We start from the raw sequence: 18,246 nt of genomic DNA, 5'->3' as shown, positions 1-18,246 counted from the left end.
TGTCTCTTTATCCCTGTGTCTAACTCTCTCTCTCTCTCTCTCTCTCTCTCTCTCTCTCTCTCTCTGGCTCTTTTCAGACAGTCTCACTCCTGTTCTGATTCTTTTTTTAAAAAAATATTTATTTATTATGTATACAATATTCTTTCTACATGTATGCCTGCAGGCCAGAAGAGGGCACCAGATCTCACTACAGATGGTTGTGAGCCACCATGTGGTTGCTGGAAACTGAACTCAGGACCTCTGGAAGAGCAGTCGATGCTCTTAACCGCTGAGCCATCTCTCCAGCCTCCTGTTCTGATTCTTAGCCCAGCAAGTTAGTATGGCTTGGGGAACAAGGGTGAGGGAAGGAGACCGTACTCCAGTTAGGAGGCATTTGAGCTGCCAAGCACATGATGTTTGTGCTTTCCATTTTACTAATTAGTATGTGAGAAAGCTTCCTTTGAAATATGGTTTGATTTATATAAACAAGAGGACTCCAGAAGGAGTTGATAGCCACACCCAGGAAAGAAAGTTTGAGAAACGGCTCCCCTTTCCTTGGACTTATTTGGTAGAAACTGTGCAAATCAGCTCCCCCATCCCACATGTATAAGGGAGAGTCAGGTCTGAGGGGTCTCAGAGCTGGCACAGAACACGCCCAGACACTAAACTCTCAGCACAAAGAGATTTATTTATCCTGGAGCAGACAACCAGGGGGCTCCCTCAGTCCAAGAGCAGAAGGTATCTCTGCAGGAGTGGTTTTTAAGGAGAAAAAGGAGAAGTCTGTGCTAATGTAAGTTGGTAAGTCCTGATTGGACATTATAGTCAGTGAAGCCAAATAATGAATTTTGGTTGCTGGACCTCGATGTTTTGATAGTTGGGACTCGGTGGTCAGTCTCAGGAATGAGTTAGGGATAAGGACCTTGGAGGCTTTAAGAATGTCATCTGTTGATTTAGCAAGGGAGAGGGAAGGGGAATTGGCAGGACCTGCCTGCCAGTGCTGTGTTTGCAATGCTTGGGACTGTTCGAGAGCCCTCCCAGGTCTGTAACCCCTCTCGCATGTTCCCAGCTTTGCCAGCTGTGACTCTGGGTCTCCAGCTGGCTGCTCTCCTGCTAAGGAGGTTTGGACGCCAGAGACTTTCTGCAGAGGATATGACAAAATGACTTCACAGCAGAAGTCCATCCCCAGCCTCTCCTGTGCAGGGTTCCTGGTGCCTTCCCCTCCTGCCAAAGCTTATGAGCACCTCAGACTTAGAAGGGCTGGGTTCTGGAGACACCTAGGATGGGAGGGTCAGCGGAACGCAGAGCACTGACGACTTTACAATCTCCTCTGATAAAGCTGGCAAATCTCTCTTACTATCCTCATTCTACAGAGTAAAAAAATGGAAGTCTGGAGGAGTGAGTGAAGGGGGTGCGAGAGACATCTTCATCCCCATCATATTCATAGCTTCATCGCGCCAATAACTTGCTAACTACTGGGTACTCAGAGGAAAACCTGAAGTGCTCATGAAGTGCTCATGAGAACATAAGAACTCATCGCCTTTCCATTTTGCTGACTCCTTTCTCTTCTCTCTCTCTCTCTCTCTCTCTCTCTCTCTCTCTCTCTCTCTCTCTGTGTGTCCCTTTGTCCTGCATATTGACCCTTTTTGCTATTGTGTAAAATGTAGGCACAAGTTCCAGCATTAGCGGATCTTGCTAGTTCTTTCTTCTGCCAGGAGCACTCTTCACTTTTCCTAAAATCTCTCCTTATTGGGGCTTACCCAAATGACCTGTTTCTGATAGGGTTTCAGCATGTGACTCAGGCTGATCCCGAACTCAAGACAATCCTGCCTCGGTTCCCCAAGTACTGGAATTAAAGGAGTGTGCTACTACGTCTGGTTATTTATTGCCTTTAGACACACCGTTAAAATTTATTTAATTACTTCCCTTCTCTAGACTAGAAACTCTGAAAAAGCACAAAAGTAGCGTTATCTTGTTCTCTGGTGTATCCTTGGAACAGTCTGTGATACTTAGAGAGTTCTCAGTACTTTCGTACAGATAAAAGGAGTTGGAAGACAGGAACGTTTGGACCAAGGATTAGGAACTATACTTTTGGGCAACAGGGGATCCTGACTGCAGAAGGAGGTGGTGGACTCTGTGAACTACATTTCCCGTGAAGCTCTGCGCGCAGAGCAGCGGAGGCTGCTGGGAAGGGCTTACGTGCCTGAAGCCGGGTCTCCGGCGGCTAGGATGGCGAGTCAGCGAGGTGAGCCGTTGCCCGGTGCTGATTACTTTGGTGGTGGTCGCGTCCTGGGGATTAATCCTGTCAGGACCTTGCAGGTCGCGACCATTCCCGTGGATGCCGGGCAGAGGAGGGGATCTGGAGTGGGGATTACTACCGGGGGTCGAAGAGACTAGTGCCCCTGGGTGCGTTTGGATCACTCCGGGACTGACTGAGTGCAGAGACGAATAGTTAGTTCCTTTTCCCTTCTCATCAACTGAACTCAATTCTTCCCCGTGACAGACAAGATCCGTATCTGCCCGTCTTACAGATGGGAACATCGAGAACTGCAGAAGAGAGGGGTGTCATCCCACAACTCAGAGACTCTTGTGTGACTGCCCTCAGTTAGAATCCCCCTCTCGTTCCTGGTTTCCCAGCACTAGGGTCAGGTCTGAAGATTAGAGCGGAAGCTGATCTTAGTCTGTGTCCCCAGTGTTCCCACTTTCCTGTGTGGTGCAGCAGTATGCCTGGGGGAAGATGGGCTCCAACAGCGAAGTGGCATGCCTGCTGGCTAGCAGTGACCCACTGGCCCAGATCTCAGAGGACAAGCCTTATGCAGAGGTAAGACCCCAGCTGCATGCACATTAGTCCCCTCTACCCTAAGTGAGACCCAAGGGGCTGAGACAGGCCATATGGAGAGTTGGGACGAATCTCTGCAGCCCATAAAAGGTGTTCTCTTGGTTCTCGGACCAGTCAGTGCACAAAGAGAGCTGAGACCACAGTTATCACAGAACTGGGGAGCTGAGGCAGGAGGATCTGCCTGGTCTCTGTATCAAGTCTCAGTCTCATACAAAGGAAGATAAGACGACTGTGATTTTTTTTTTTTTTCTGAGACAGAGTTTCTCTATGTAGTCCTGGCTGTCCTGGAAAGCACTCTGTGGGCTAAGCTGGCCTTGAACTCAGAGATCGCCTGCCTCTGCCTGTCTGCCTCTGCTTTCCTAGTGCTGGGACTAAATAAAGGCGTGCACCACCATGCCCAGCATCTGGGATTTTTTTACACCCTAGTGTTACCCTTCTTTCCAGAACAGCTCTCAGCACTTACTGAGTCTTCATTTGTTTTGATTTTTTTTTTTTTTGAAACTGTCTCAGGGTGCCTAAGCTGGCCTCAAACTTGGTGTGGAGTTGAGAATGACTTCGAACTCCCAATCCCTCTGCCTCTACATCCTAAGTGTCTGGATTACAGGCATACAACACCACTCCTAGCCAAAAATAAATGTTTAACTTCGATTAACTTTTCTCTTTAAAATTTATTTTTATAAAAAGTTATTTTTATTATTTTTAATCATGTATAGGTGTGTATGTCTGCATTTGGGTAGGTGCATGTGAGAGCAGGTGCCTGTGGAGGCCAAGAGCATTGGATCCCCTGGAGGTTGTGAGCCCTACTCGATGTGGGTTCTGGAAACCGACGGGTAGATGCTTTGGAAGAGCGGCAAGATCTCTTAACTGTTGTGCCATTTCTCCACCTCCCTAATTTTTTTCTTTTTTATTAACCTTAAATTCATTCCTTTATTGAGAAGGGAAGGGTCAAAGCATAGGGGAGTTTTGCCTTTTGAGACTGAAATAAACGAATGTTAACCCTCCACAGAGCTGCCATTGAGACTCATGCCTTCAGAGACATTCAAGTGTCACTCTCCCCATTGGACATATGTGAGGCCCCGGGTTTGATCCCCAGAACCTATAAACCACCGTACTGATACATGCCTCGTACATACAAGGTGTCAGCTGCTTCTTCTTTCTCAACTTTCCTATCCTTCTAGCTGTGGATGGGGACGCATCCCCGGGGAGATGCCAGGATCCTTGACAACCGTATTTCCCAGAAGACATTAGGCCAGTGGATTGCCGACAACCAGGACTGCTTAGGCCCAAAGGTCAAAGACACCTTTAATGGCAAGCTGCCCTTCCTCTTCAAAGTGCTCTCCGTGGAAACAGCCCTGTCTATCCAGGCACACCCTAACAAGGTAGAGGAGCAGAGGGTGCAGAGGTCGAGGGAGGACGGTTTTGGTGGGCATACCCGTAGATTTTACTGCTGCGTTCACCCTGCCCGTAGTAGGCTCTAGCTCAGGGCTAAATCCAAACCTTACTAATCCAGTTTGGCTGCTCAGGGCCAGATGCTGGTGACACATACAGAAGCTATGTCTAAGTGGACAGCTGACTGGCCTATGCCAAGAGAGCTCCTCCAAGTTCATCCTTGGCTTGCCCTCCCCCAGCCTAGGTCTGTTCATATTTGCCATTTCCCCACCTGGCTGTCTTGGAGAGTTCAATACCAGAATTCCAGGACGGGCAGGCACCCCAGCTGTTGCTTTAGCTACACCCTGCTGTGTAATTTTCTTAAAACAAGACCCAACCTAGTTTGAGCAGTCTGTCTAAACTCTTAATACTTATTTATTTTTATTTTATGTGTATGAGTGTTTTGCCTGCATGTAGGCCTGTGTACTACATGAATATAGTGTGCAGGGAGACCAGAAGAAGGCATTGGGTCCTCTGAGATTGAAGTTATAGATATTCATGAGCTACCATGTGGGTACTGGGAATTGAACAGAGGTCTTCTGGAAGAGCAACCAGTACCCTTAACCACTGAGCTATAGCTCCAACACAATCCCTTTTTTAAAAAGCACTTTTTTGTTTGTTTGTTTGTGATTTGAAACAGTGTTTTTCTGTGTAGCCCTGGATCTCTCTCAGAGGTCCTCTTGGCTCTGCCTTCCAAGTGCTGGGATTAAAGGTGTGTGCCACCACTGCCTGACTTTTTTTTTTTTAATTTTTAAAGATTATTTTATTTCATGTGTATGAGTGTTTGCCTCCATGTATGTAAGTACACCACATGCATGCTTGGTGCCTTTGGAAGTAAGAGGGCATCAGATTCCTGGAACTGGAGATTCAAATGGTTGTGAGCCACTATGTGGGTGCTAGGGAAGGAACCCAAGTCCTCTGCCAGAGCACCAAGCGCTCTTAACTACTGAGCCATCTCTCCAGTCCCTAATTTTGGAGTGTTTGAAGACGGGTCTTGTGAAGCCCCAGCTGGCTTCAAGCTCAGCACGCAGCTGAGGGCGACCTAATGCTCTAGACACTCCTAGCTTTGCCTCTCCAAAAATCATTACCCAAGTCACACAGTTCATGCCTGTTGTTTGGAGTTCCTGAGCCACAGGCCGGGTCTCGTAAGTCCATCCCAGCTCTCCCCTGGATTTGTTTGGCCCATTTCTCTACCCTGGGTTGACCGAACCCCTAGTTTCTGCATGCTGCCTTGCCTGGGTTCATTGTCATCTGGCAGCTGGGGCAGGTGGGCAGCAGAGGCTGCAGAGACCATAATCCTGCTGGTGAAAGCTGGTTCCCGACCGTCCTCTTCCACTTGTCACCCACAGGAGCTGGCACAGAAGCTGCACCTCCAGGCTCCACAGCACTACCCGGATAACAACCACAAGCCTGAAATGGCCATCGCCCTCACCTCCTTCCAGGGCTTGTGTGGTTTCCGGCCAGTGGAGGAGATTGTGACCTTCCTGAAGAGTAAGGCTGGGCAGGAACGCTGAGGACATGCGTACCGGCTCTGGGATGAACCTGGACCAAAGGAGAAACAGAGACAGAGAGCACAGGCTTATTATCATAGGAGCTAAATGGATTTTGGCCTCATGAGGCAGTTTTGGGGGGCAGTGGGCTAAATAGTGAAACCAGGCTCAGGTGTGGTTGCTAAGGGCTAGGGGTGGACACGTTTCCAAGGTGGGGTTTCTGTAGCATCGCCAGGGCTTTGGTTAGGGATGTGGTGGGAGACCTTCACTTCTCAATGTTTTGTCTTAACATTTCTCTTACATCCCCTTGCCCTGGCCATCCTGCAGAGGTGCCTGAGTTCCAGTCCCTGATTGGAGAGGAGGCCACAGCACAGCTGAAGCAGAGCGTGAGCGGGGATCCTGGGGCTGTGGCCGCTGCTCTGAGGAATTGCTTCTCTCACCTGATGAAGAGTGAGAAGAAGGTGGTGGTGGAGCAGCTTAACCTGTTGGTGAAGCGCATCTCCCAGCAAGGTGGGTGTGGCAGAGGCCTGGGTGGGTGCAGTGTCCTACCCCGGACTCCTGAGAGAGGCATAGATGAGGCCATGGATACAGGGTTCCCAGCCCCATTCCCCAAGGGGAACCTAAAAGGGGCCAAACTTAGATGGGCGCCAAGATCAGCTGCTACCATTCCTTTCCCAGCCTTTGTGGAGTGAGGCCCCAGGTTGAGTGCTACCTTCTAACAGGTTTCTCCAGGTGGCTGAAAGTGCCCTGGCCTAGTGGATTCTACCAATGCCCTACCCAGGCACTTCCAGATTCTTCCCAGCCCTCCAGCTGCTTCCTGGGGGACGGACTAGCATTTGGGAGACTGGGGATCAGGAAAGGACCAAGGAGCTCACTCTGCTCTAGAGGACTGAAGCTTTGTGCTTTTAATGATTAGTTCTTCCTTAAAGCCCTCCTTGTGCTAACAGGATTCAGGAAATGACCGTAGTGGGTGTGGTTGTGTTACTGTTGGCCTGAGGAGTCAACAGACACTGAGAAAGCAGCCAAGCTGATAGAGTCAGGAGCGTCCGTGGCACCTGTTGAGGTCCTAGCTCCTCTTCTGATAGGCCAGCTCCTTTTCCAGGCCGCCACAGAACCTGCTTCTGGGTCAGTCTTTCCCTAAGTCCCTGCTGTGTTACCTTTGCACGGCAGCCAGAGCTTCCCTGAGCATAGCCTCTGGTTTTGTGCTGTGGTTCTGAGGGTCTGATCTGCTCACATGCTCTTGGAGAACCCTGACCTGACCTCTCTTCTGACACCCAGGTATGCAGTGACCCCTTAGCGTCATGTGCTCACCTGTTAAAACTGGGTTCTCTAGGCCAGAGACCTTCATGTTTGCCCCAGTGTTCATCAGAACAGTCATTGATCAAGTCTCTGTGTGAAGATGAAGCCAACCTCCCTCTGGGAATCCTGCTTCCTTTATTGTGGGTCCTGCACACCCTGAATACACTCCTCTCTCCTTTGCATGCTGAGGGAACTCAGCTCACTGTGCCCCTCCACTTGCCCTTCCAAAAACCTCTCTCATGTTTGTAGCCCAGGCTGAGCTCATCTTCCCTTGGTCAGTCTCCAGGGTACATTTTGGCCCACAGCACATTGTGCCTTGTGCTCTCTGCAGTACAGCCATCCCAGTTTGCCTAAGATGGGCAGATTTCCTGAGACATGGGACTTTCAGCGCTAACAAAGGGAAAGTCCTTGGCACTCTTCATGAAGGTTTGGGGTTATCCATTGATCTAAAATAGATTTTGTGCTCAAGAGCAGTGAGTGGTCCCTAACCAGGAGACTTTTTGAGGGAGCAATTGTCTGGAGATGTTTTTATCAAAATCTGAACTGGACATACTAGTGGTATCTGTGTTTTAAGTATTTCTCATACAATTTTATCTCCCACCTCTCTTTGAAACAAGGTTTCTCATCACCAAAGCCAGCCTTAGACTCATTAGATACATTCTGACACTCCTGCTCCTACTTCTGGGGTGGTGCTGGGATTACAGGCACACGTTGTCATGTCTGTGTTCTTGGGGAGCCAGGACCAAGCCTAGGGCTTCATGCATGCTGGGTAAGCAAGCACCCTACCAACTGAGCTGCGTCCCTAGCCTGTACCATGTGAGACAGGGTCAGACTCAGCAGTCCAGGCTGTGTTAGTGAAGGCCCAGACTACCCTTCACTCATGGTGATTCTTCTGCTTTGGTGCTAGGATGATGGCTGTACACCACAATGCCCACCCAGCTGCTGTAGCCAGGCTAGGCATGCAGGTGGTTGAGGCGAGAGATGGCATTTTTGTGAGCAGAAAGGCCAAGGATGACTGAATATCAAAGATGAGGGATTTTAGGAGAGGCCCGGGGCAGGGACTGTTCCTAAGACTCCCTCATCAGGGTGAAGCCGTGACTACCACGTGTGTCTTAGTGGCCTTGGGATGCTCTGTGACCCTCAGTATCTGCCGGAAACAGCATGGATGACATTTGTGGGAAGCTCTTGCTGCAGCTGCACCAGCAGTACCCAGGTGATATCGGATGTTTCGCCATTTACTTCCTGAACCTGCTCAACTTGAAGCCGGGGGAAGCCATGTTTCTGGAGGCCAATGTGCCCCATGCCTACCTGAAGGGAGGTGAGCCCCATTTCAGTCGTGTGCTCCACTGCCATCCCCTGTGGACCTTGTTTCTTTGTGTGGATGAAAGAGAGGATGGTTGGTGAGGCCTTCTGTAAGCACAGGCCAGCCTCTGACCCAGAGGGTGGTTGAGCCAATGTGGATGGTGGCTGCCAGCCGGATGGTAGACATTGCTTAAAATGTGCTAGCAGCCACAAGTTCTGGTGTTAAGTCCCTTTGATGAGTGTGGAAATCAGCTTGAGCCAAGCCACACTAGACAAAGCTGCTGTTCTCTGTCCTCTCACTCGCTGGCACACCAACTCTGTCTGCCTGGAGGTTTTCACACTCACGATGGCTGATGGCTGATGCATCAGAGGATGTCACTTGTGTGTGAGTGCGGGCGCCCATGTACCATAGGGCACTTGTGAACTTCAGAGGATTCTCCTATCTCCCCATAGGAATGCTGGGATTATAAGTATTTGTACTACACACCTTTTTGTTTGTTTGTTTTATTTTGTTTTTCAAAACAGGGTTTGCCTGTAACTTTGAAGCCTGTCCTGGAACTAGCTCTTGTAGACTAGGCTGGTCTCGAACTCATATAGATTTTCCTGCCTCTGCCTCCTGAGTCCTGGGGTTAAGGGCGTGTGCCGCCACTGCCCAGCTCTACCACCGTTTTTTAAAGATTTTTATTTATTGGGGCTGGAGAGATGGCTCAGTGGTTAAGAGCATTGCCTGCTCTTCCAAAGGTCCTGAGTTCAATTTCCAGCAACCACATGGTGGCTCACAACCATCTGTAATGAGGTCTGGTGCCCTCTTCTGGCCTGCAGACATACACACGGACAGAATATTGTATACATAATAAATATTTAAAAAAAAGATTTTATTTATTTATTTTATGTATACAAGTGCTCTATCTAAATGTATGCCTTTATTCCAGAAGAGGACATTAGATCACACCATAGATGATATGAGCCACCATGCGGTTGCTGGGAATCTAACTCAGGACCTCTGGAAGAGCAGCCAGTGCTCTTAAGCACTGAGCCATCTCTTCAGCCCCATACTATACACCAGTTTTAATATGTGGCTTTGGCATTTGAACTCAGGTCCTCATGTTTGCATGGCAAGTAGTTTTACCCACTTTGACCACCCTCTTTGTTGCTCTTCTTATTTTGAGACAGGGTCTCACTCTGTAGCCCAGGCTGGCCTCAAACTCATGGCAGCCCTTCTACTTCATTCAGCCTTGCGAGTGCTGTGATTATAGGCATAAGCCACCAGGTCTAACTGGTGTCCCATCTGACTGTTGACAGCTTATCCACTCACAGGATTCTGTTGCAGAAGTGTAAGAGAAGTCATGTAAACATAGGGGTTAACATAATTTTGATGCCTATTACCTTCATCATATTCTCCTACAATTCTCTTCACACATTTTTACCTAATTTATAGGGCATGCATCTGGCCTAAGTTAGGAGGCCCAGCTCTGGAGAGCCCCTCTTAGCACATGACATTTATCTGTCCTCAGACTGTGTGGAGTGCATGGCATGTTCAGACAATACTGTGCGTGCTGGCCTGACGCCCAAATTCATTGATGTGCCAACCCTGTGTGAAATGCTCAACTACATACCTAGCCCCAGCAAGGACAGGCTGTTTGCCCCAACACGGAGTCAAGATGACCCCTATCTCTCTATCTATGACCCCCCTGTGCCGGACTTCACTGTTATGAAGATGGAGGTGAGTATGTGGGCCAGGTGGGTATCCTTTGTGTAGCATGTCAAACCTACAGGGTTATACTTGGGGCTGGATTTCCTATCAAGCCACCTAGTATGGGCAGCCACAGAGGCCATCTACTTCTCTGCCAGGGACCAGATGTGGGTCTCCATGGTGACGAGAGCTGCCCTTGAGGTGCTCTGAAACCCAGGGGCAGAGTGTAAACTCTTGTATCACTTCTCTCTACCAGGTCCCTGGCTCTGTCACTGAATACAAGGTCTTGGCAGTAGACTCTGCCAGCATCCTTCTCATGGTCCAAGGGACAGTGACAGCTACCACACCTACAGTTCAAGCAGAAATCCCTTTGCAGCGTGGTGGAGTGCTCTTCATTGGGGCCAATGAGAGTGTCTTGCTGAAGCTTACCGTGCCCAAGGATCTGCTCATCTTCCGGGCCTGCTGTCTGTTGTAGAGGACAGTCTTCTACCCTCTCTGCCTGTCACCATATCCTGGCCAGCTCCAACCCCGGTCCCTGTTGTGACTCTTTGGTGCATGCTGGAATGGTAGAGTAGTGTGGCTTTAGTGACTCCAGAGCATGCCCAGGTTGACCATCTCCAGGATGAGGGGTCTGTGTGAAGACTGAGACCTACCACTCCACGGTACTCTCGACACTCCTTACTATCTCTGAGTCAGATGTGTCCATTCAGGAGGCAACAGCTGTGCCCCAGCTAAGGCATTAGGCTAACAAAACATGTATGACCCAGCATTAGGTCAGCATCCATTTGAGTGACAGGTGAGGCGATGTCTTAAGAACAGGCTTCTTGCCCTAGGACTGCCTGCTCTCTCAGCTGCAGAGAGGGAAGGGGCAGGCCAGCAGACTAATGCTCTTACTCCAGCTCTGTCAAAGTAATTAAAGATCACTTGTGTTGAGGATACAGACTAAAGAGCAGTCAGACTTTGGTATTTCTGCCCCTGATGTGGGCGGAAAGAGTTCTCTGATGTTGTCCAATTTTGGTTTTAATTCTGCTTCATACAACTTCCTGGGGGTGGGCAGGCTGGATTTCAGAACCCTTTTATAGGAAGGGGTAGGAGAGGAAGCCAGCCTCGCCTCAGCTGCACAGCTTGCAGGCAGGCTGTGGCCGTGCTTCTAGTGAACCTGTTTGGAGATTATCTTGCCATGTTGCAAAGGTTGGTTTTGAAGTTGTGCTTCTGTCTCAGCTGTATTATGGCTTCTGGTGTTTGCACATGTTTATGTATGTGCACATGTAGCTCAATGTTATTCCTCAAGAGTCAGCCACCTTTTTTCCTTTTTTTTTTTTTTTTTTTGAGACAAAGAGTTTCTCACTGGAACGCACTAGTTCAGCTAGGCTGACTAGCTAGAAAGCCTCAGTGAGCCTCGTGGCTCAGCCTCCCCAGAACTGGGATTACAGGTATGTGCCGCTACCACCGTTGGCTTCTTATTTGGGTGCTTGTGGTAGAGAGGTTAGGGATCCAAACTCAGGTTCTCATGTTTGCACAGTAATCTCTTTACCAACTGACCCACCCCTAGTCCCTTTTAGGTATTTTTGAGGTTCTCATTTAGCTCAGGCTAGTGTTATGTATTGGGGGCTAGAGAGATGACTCAGCAGTTAAAAGTATTTACAGAGAACCCAGGTTTGGTTCCCAGCTCCCATGTGAGTTCCAGGATAGCCAGGGTTACACAGACAAGCAAGTACTCCTCCCACCCCCAAAAAAACCCCCAATGCAACACAATACAGACCAACTGCCATGACTGCATTTATTATAACAGGCTGTAGAAGTATAAGCCAAGAGGTCTGTAGAGCAGTGGTCTGTAAACATCAGATGGATGCACTCCTTCCCAGGACTGCCTCCTGCAGGACACCCAGCACTCTGAATCTGGGCACCAGTGTGCCTTTATTGGTATTACTTTCGTCTAGCCCCTAACAATGGACCATTTCTACCCCTCCCAACTGAACATTATCGCCTGCAACACATCCCTGAGCTTCTGCCACAAAGTAATGCTTTCTCATGTAAGACCACCCAGCTCTACACTTCCCTTCCAGGAGCTGGTCCAGCCAAGTATCTCAATGTTGATCACAGCAAGAACTACCCTAGAGGGTGTGGTTTGGGGGTTGCCGAATGTCCAAACTACTCCGTCTTAACCAAATCCCAACAGAAATAGGGCTGCATATCTAAGTTCCACAACCATTTGTAGCCCTCACAGCCATCCCATCAAGTCTTTGTCTCCACTCCACTACATCTATTCCCTTCCCACAAGTGCTTCATTTCTGCAGTTACAGAAGGCCTCGATACGGTCTGTTCCCTCCCTGCAGGCTTTACATAAGGTGCTCAGAATGTGAGATGCCTGCGTTGGGTTGCAGAGTCCCACTGCAGCACACAAGCAGCCACTATAACCCAGTCCCAAGAGCCAAGCAGATGGCCTCTAGTTTCACCCCCATCTTCCCTCCTGGGATGGTGCTGGACAGCTGAGTAAAAAGCGCCCAGACTTGGTACACTCTTCAGTCTTCAGTGGCCTGAGAAGAAAAGCCTGTCAGGTACTAGCAGGCTTGTGGCCAAGTAACAGGGAAGGCCTTCTCTTTTGGTCTTATCCTTTCTGCTACCACTTGTAGAATGGCCACAAGGGCCCATCACTTCTTATAAACCTCTAGTAGCCACTGGACATGACAGTCACATGTGTGCCCAACTCCTAATTCTGACTGTTGTGCCCTTTGTACTGGGAACCCTGTCCACTCCAAGTCTCACCATACACCTGGGTTAAGGTAAAAGGTAGGGAAGAGGGTCCTGGAAAACAGTTTCCAGAAAGGCTTGGTATCACAAGAGAAATTATCCCTGTGTTGGCTATGCTCACCCACAGGTTTGCTGTGCTCCATGCCCTCACCCCCCAGTGTGGGACATTGCACATGCTAGGCAATCTGCTAGAGCTGTTGCTCCAGCCTGTGAGCCTGTGCTGGGGCAGAGGAATGTGCCGTAGGAATAAACCTTATTAGAAGAGGGAAGTCCCCCTTGCACTGCAAATTGATCTATCTCAAGTGAGGTCCAGGAGACTTAGGTCTCCTCCCCATCCTGTCTGAACATTTCCATGTAGGCCAAAGCCACATAGCTACATCAGGACATTATTCTCACTTAAAAGCTTAAAAAGCTAAACCCAGGAAGGCACTTACTGCCCAGCAGCTCCCTCTGCCGGTAATCACAAAACTGCAGGTTTCTGGTGCCAGCCACAGGAGCCAGTCCAACTAATAACTCAAAAAACAAAACAAAACAAAAATAAAACAGGTAGAAAAACTAACCAAGGAACTACAGACAAATGAACATAGACAAGGCAGTTTCCTTTTAACCAGGGAAGGGCTGATCAGTTACTAAACACATCCAGGCAGCAGGACCAGTAGGATGTTTCAAGTTCAGAGGTTCAGAAAGCCACAATCCTGCATCATCATTAAGCTATATTCCTTGCCGTAACTAGACAGATGTAACCTGAAGTAACAACCCACTTAGTGCTTTCTTCAAGGTCAAACCTGTTAACTGACCTTAGAGCTGGAGTAAGAAAAACAGAATTTCCTGACTTGGTCTCAGTTATATTCTTTCAGATGCCTATTGCAAGCCATAAAGTGCTGTTTTCTGCCTCCCACCATACCACCCACCAGAGCCTGGGCAGGGGAGCTCTTTCTTTCCCTTCTCAGAACACCCCGACAAACACCAGTCAGAACGTCTGCAAATGGGTTCTCAGCAATCCTTGTCAGTAGCATAAGAACCACAGAAAGTCTCTACTCCTGCCCTTACTGACATGGTTTCCTGAAACTGCCCAACAGAGAACTGCAGACTTTCACCTGAAGCCTATGACCCAGGCGGGGGCTTCTGACAGGAGAAGCACTAGGTGAGGGCTTGCCTGTAGGTCAGTGGCCTGCCCAGAAGGTCGGTGACTCCAGTGATTCTAGGCTGGCAGCAGTGCCCAGTGCACTGAGCTGTGAGAGCCCATTAGGGCTCTGTAGGCCTCATGATAAGCAGGGCCCGTCCTGGAGGGTTATGGCTACTGGAGGGTACAGGAAGAATCCCCAAGGCAGCACCAGCAGCAAGAACATGAGGAAGAGGCAATAGGCTTAGGGGGAATGAGGTCCAGGTCCTCGTCATCTGGAATCTCATCCAGGTGATATCCATCCTGCAGCAGCTGCCGGCTCACATCCTGGTTCACCTGCTAAAGAAGAGGAAAGAGCTATAAACCATGATGCAAAGCATGCAGAGCGGCTGCCCAAAGGCAGGTCCCTGTCACCACTCCTGAGCTTCCTGTCCCTGCTCCACTAGCCCCAGGCCAACTCCACATCCTGGATTACAAAGGAAGCATCACTTATGTCCAGCTGTGCATTTCCAGCAGCAAACTCCCTAGAGGGTTATTGAAAATTATCCAGGCTTCACATTAAAAAATCACTGTACTGAGCTGAGTAGTGGTGGCACATGCCTTTAATCCCAGCCAGGGAGGCAGAGGCAGCAGGCAGATGGATCTCAGTGAGTTTGATGCCAGCCTCGTCTACAGGGCAAGATCCAGGACAGTCAGGGTTGTTAAACAGAGAAACCTTGTCTCAAAAAACAAACACCCCAAAACCACTATACTGACTTTTCCCATGGGAAACCCAGATATCCCTGTCAAGATTAAATACTGTGCTGTCCTGTGTGGTGGCTCATGCCTTTGGTTCCAGCTCTTGGGAGACAGAGGCAGGCAGATCTGTGAGTTCAAGGCCTGCCTGTCTACATAGTGAGTTCTAGGACAACCGGGTCACATAGAGAGGAAACTATCTCCAATAAATAAATAAAAAGGAAGGGAAAATAAATACGGGGCTGATAAGAGAAAAATGGGCTTGAGTATTAAAGGTATATGCGGTACAGTGGAAAGGGGTAGGGAGCAACTCTGTCTGCACTGCCAGTTCCTATTACCTTCTCTGCTGGCAGAGCTGCTAAGTCCAACAGTCAACCTGATTTCACCAGGGTACTGGCAGGCAAAATGTCAGTCAGGCTAGGAAAATTTAAGACTTGGAATTCTTGGTGGAGTTTTTTTTTTTTTTTTTTTTTTTTTTTTTTTTTTTGAGACAAGGGTTTTTTTGTGTAGCTCTGGCTATACTGGAACTCACTCTGTAGACCAGGCTGGTCTCGAACTCACAGAGATCCACCTGCCTCTGCCTCTGCCTCTCCAAGTGCTGGGATTAAAGGCATGTGCCATCACCACTTGACAAATTTTCTTAATTTTAATAATTTTAGTGTCTAGACATATAAGGAGGGTACGCTGTGTAAACTGTGCAAAAATTAAGAAATTAGCCAAAGATTCCTTGGAGAATAAGGAAGAAAGACCTAATACAGTCACGTTCCCACTTCGGCTTCTTTGTGCTTGTACCAGCACATGCTATCCTATGCGCCAGTTATGCACGGCTGAGACTTTTCTGACCCTGTGTTTATCCCTGGGACAATCATTCTTGAAAGATGTCTAAAAGACCAGCCCAGGAGGTGTGCTCAGAACTGCCCAGAGACGAACTAAAGAAAGCAGGCTCAGTGGAAGATAGGTAAGGGAGGGTTGACTGCTGGCCTGGTGATAGGGTGACTTGAGTTACTGTGTGACATTGGAAGGCAGACCTATGACCAGTGGGTCCAGGCTGCAAGAAACAGGAAGACCTACAAGCTAACTAAAGAAGGAATTGTATGTTTGCTGGGGGAGGGCAGCAAGCAATGCTTTTTGGATGTAATGAGTACCCAATCACAGGAAGCATCCCAGCACACAGAAGCTAGTAAACACTTAGCTGGAATTTATCAAGAGGGTTTCTAGATTATGGACTCTTGAGATCGCGTCTAGCCCTGAGGCTATAGAGTCTTCTGAATTTTCAACAGCTCTCCTCCTAAGACACCAGCTATCTCTGCTAAGGGAAGAGGGCATAGTGGAAGACTAGAACCTAGCACAGCGCTGTGACGCTGCTTGCAGCCTAGCACTGCACAGATAGGCGCTCTGGACTTGCCTCTGCAGAGGAATACCCGGAGGAGTATCTGGATTCCAGCTCCCCATCACTAGGAGAAGAGGAAGACAATCAGTTCAGGGGACATCTATGGAGCACAGCTGCAAATGGCGAGGAGGACATGCAAGGGGGCTGAGGACTTGTGAAGCAAAGACCGCACACCATAGAGCTCAAGCCCAGAGTCTCCAGTGAGTACCGATGGCTCTACTCCCTCAGTTGACTTCAGCAGAAAGTCATTCTCACTAAAGTGCAGGCACCATAGGACAGGGTGACCCTTCCAGCCATGCCATCCCTGGAAGGGACAGCACTCAGAAGAGAAAGCCCGGAATGTGCATGAAGGGCACTGGAGGAGATAGGCAACAGGCAAGGGCACCAAGCAATCTGCAGTGCTATCCAAATCACTCCCCGGCGGTTTCCAAGGAAACTACTCACCTGTCAGAGTCAAGGGACACCAGGTTTTCATCTGGACTCTGGCTAAGAGCAGTATAACCCTTGTTAAACTTCACTGACCTGGGGAGAGATGGGGAGGGGAAGAAAGCACAGGCATTTCACAGAGAAGACCATTCCAGACTTCCCTCTACCCAGCCACAGCCATCACAGCCTAATGCTCTATGCAGGTGGCTCTGGCTCCTCAAATTATGTGCTAACCCACTCTACTCCACTGATAGCTCCTAAGAAAAACACATCTCCCTCCTTTGAAGCAGGTAGAGCAGCTTTTCTCCACCTTATTTAACCAGAGGAGCTCAGGCAAATCCCTTGACATTTGAGTTTCAACATTCAGCTGCAAACAGCCATACTATGTGAGGTCTTATTAGCTCCGAGAGCATCCCATTCTATAAAAACAAAACAAAACAAGCACAAAACCCAAAACACTGCACAGGTCATTCTCATCTCCGCTCCTGGGACTTCAGCCACCATCTCTTCCCTTAATGAATTATCCTACTTATGCACTGATGGAACTCCCTTTTTCAAAGCCTATTGCATGATACTAGCACGGTCTTAAAGAAGAGTAGAGGTAGTTCCAGTCTCCATTCTTAAGGTGAACCTGTCAGCAGACTAGCTAACTCAACCCTAAACTTCAGCGCCCTGTTTCCAGGGCAGGGGGCTTTTAAAGGCCTTCTTTGGAAGCTTCTGACAAAGAGGATGTGAAGCCCACTGAGACCTTTTTCCTGAAGAATCGGGGCGGTTCGGTAAGGCCCCCAGCATGCCCTTTCTCCGTAGAACGGCCTTGGCCAGGTCCCGGTGCTTCTCTGGAAGTCAAAAGGTCCTGGGTCAGCCGGGTCTTCCCTATTCTGCTGCTTCTCGAGGTCTCGGAGGCGGGAGAGACCTGGACCTTATACCCCTTCCCCTCTGGGGACTAGATCATGGGACTTTGGGACCCAACCCTTGGCCACAGCAGCCCGCTTCGGCAGAGACCCTCATGCATCCAGGCGCACTCACGAAGCTTAGCCTGAATGGAAGGTGCGCGCGTCACCATGTATGGTCCCCGTTTCTCCATAGCGGCCGGCGGGCGTTCCCCGAGCCGGAGGGCCGCGCCGCCGCTCCGTCCGGAGGGCAGTCCTGAAGCTCTTGCCGCGCCGTCTGGGGCCGCGCCAGGCCTGGGTCCCTGGGTGGACATCCGCACAGCGTGCCCCTGGGGCTCTGAGGCCGCCATGGCCCGCCCCGCCCCGCCAGCGGCCAGGCCGGCGTGGGAAGAACGAACCGCGGGGCGTGCACTCCTTTTTTAAGATGGTGGCACACCGGCTCGGGCTTCTCTTGGCGCCTTCCCCCGCGGCCTGCAGTGGGGCGAGCATCAAGGTTCCGCCCCGACTGTCAGGAGCGGGGCAGCCCAGGTCCGGCCTTCCAGGTACTCTGAAACCCGAAGTTTATTTAAGCTTGATGATGTGGAGGATTTTAATTCAGTCTGTAGTCTAATTAAATGACATTTATATATGGTGGTAGGTGTGTGCCTCGAGTGCCTCTTTCGCCTCTCCTTTAGGGGTAATGCAGGAGGGGTCGGACTGAAATGAAGGAGCAACAGCACCCTTCTCTAGAAAAGGGGTCAGGGTCCGTTGAGGGATATTTGATCACATTGTGAACCCCGAGTTTGCGTTGATTAAATAAAAACCTTGGGTCAAGAGGGAGAGCCAGCAACTAGTAGATAGGAAGTAGTTATAGTTAGAGGGAGTCAGGAAAACGAATAGAGAAGCACACAGGAAGTAATGAGAG

The 18,246-nt window shown here is 49.5% G+C and overlaps 2 protein-coding genes across 5 annotated transcripts; one reads left to right on the top strand and one right to left on the bottom strand.

Moving 5' to 3' along the window:
* Nucleotides 1–2,165: 2,165 nt before the first annotated feature.
* Nucleotides 2,166–10,961, top strand: Mpi (mannose phosphate isomerase). Of its 2 annotated transcripts, XM_005369453.2 has the most exons (8): nt 2,166–2,221; nt 2,670–2,797; nt 3,994–4,194; nt 5,593–5,734; nt 6,061–6,243; nt 8,177–8,350; nt 9,849–10,057; nt 10,284–10,961. In XM_005369453.2, the coding sequence occupies exons 1-8, from the start codon at nt 2,206–2,208 to the stop codon at nt 10,500–10,502; spliced, it is 1,272 nt and encodes a 423-aa protein (XP_005369510.1). In that variant the 5' UTR covers nt 2,166–2,205; the 3' UTR covers nt 10,503–10,961. The 2 variants fall into 2 exon arrangements, with proteins under 2 accessions (XP_005369510.1, XP_026633012.1); XM_026777211.1 differs by lacking the exons at nt 9,849–10,057; nt 10,284–10,961 and adding an exon at nt 9,773–9,831.
* Nucleotides 10,962–11,800: 839 nt separating this feature from the next.
* Nucleotides 11,801–17,933, bottom strand: Fam219b (family with sequence similarity 219 member B). Of its 3 annotated transcripts, none has more exons than XM_026777213.1 (5): nt 17,479–17,929; nt 17,201–17,288; nt 16,471–16,548; nt 16,042–16,090; nt 11,801–14,237 (listed from the first exon to the last, which is right to left on the bottom strand). In XM_026777213.1, exons 1-5 carry the CDS (start codon nt 17,690–17,692, stop codon nt 14,076–14,078), a joined length of 591 nt encoding a protein of 196 aa, XP_026633014.1. In that variant the 5' UTR covers nt 17,693–17,929; the 3' UTR covers nt 11,801–14,075. The 3 variants fall into 3 exon arrangements, with proteins under 3 accessions (XP_026633014.1, XP_005369509.1, XP_013210049.1); XM_005369452.3 differs by having other exon boundaries at nt 11,801–14,240; nt 17,479–17,928; XM_013354595.2 differs by lacking the exon at nt 16,042–16,090 and having other exon boundaries at nt 14,177–14,240; nt 17,479–17,933.
* Between the last annotated feature and the right edge of the window lie 313 nt (nt 17,934–18,246).

The sequence above is a fragment of the Microtus ochrogaster genome, unplaced genomic scaffold, assembly GCF_000317375.1.
Source record: "Microtus ochrogaster isolate Prairie Vole_2 unplaced genomic scaffold, MicOch1.0 UNK49, whole genome shotgun sequence".
NCBI lineage: Eukaryota > Metazoa > Chordata > Mammalia > Rodentia > Cricetidae > Microtus > Microtus ochrogaster.
This window is presented reverse-complemented; position numbering and strand designations above follow the sequence as displayed.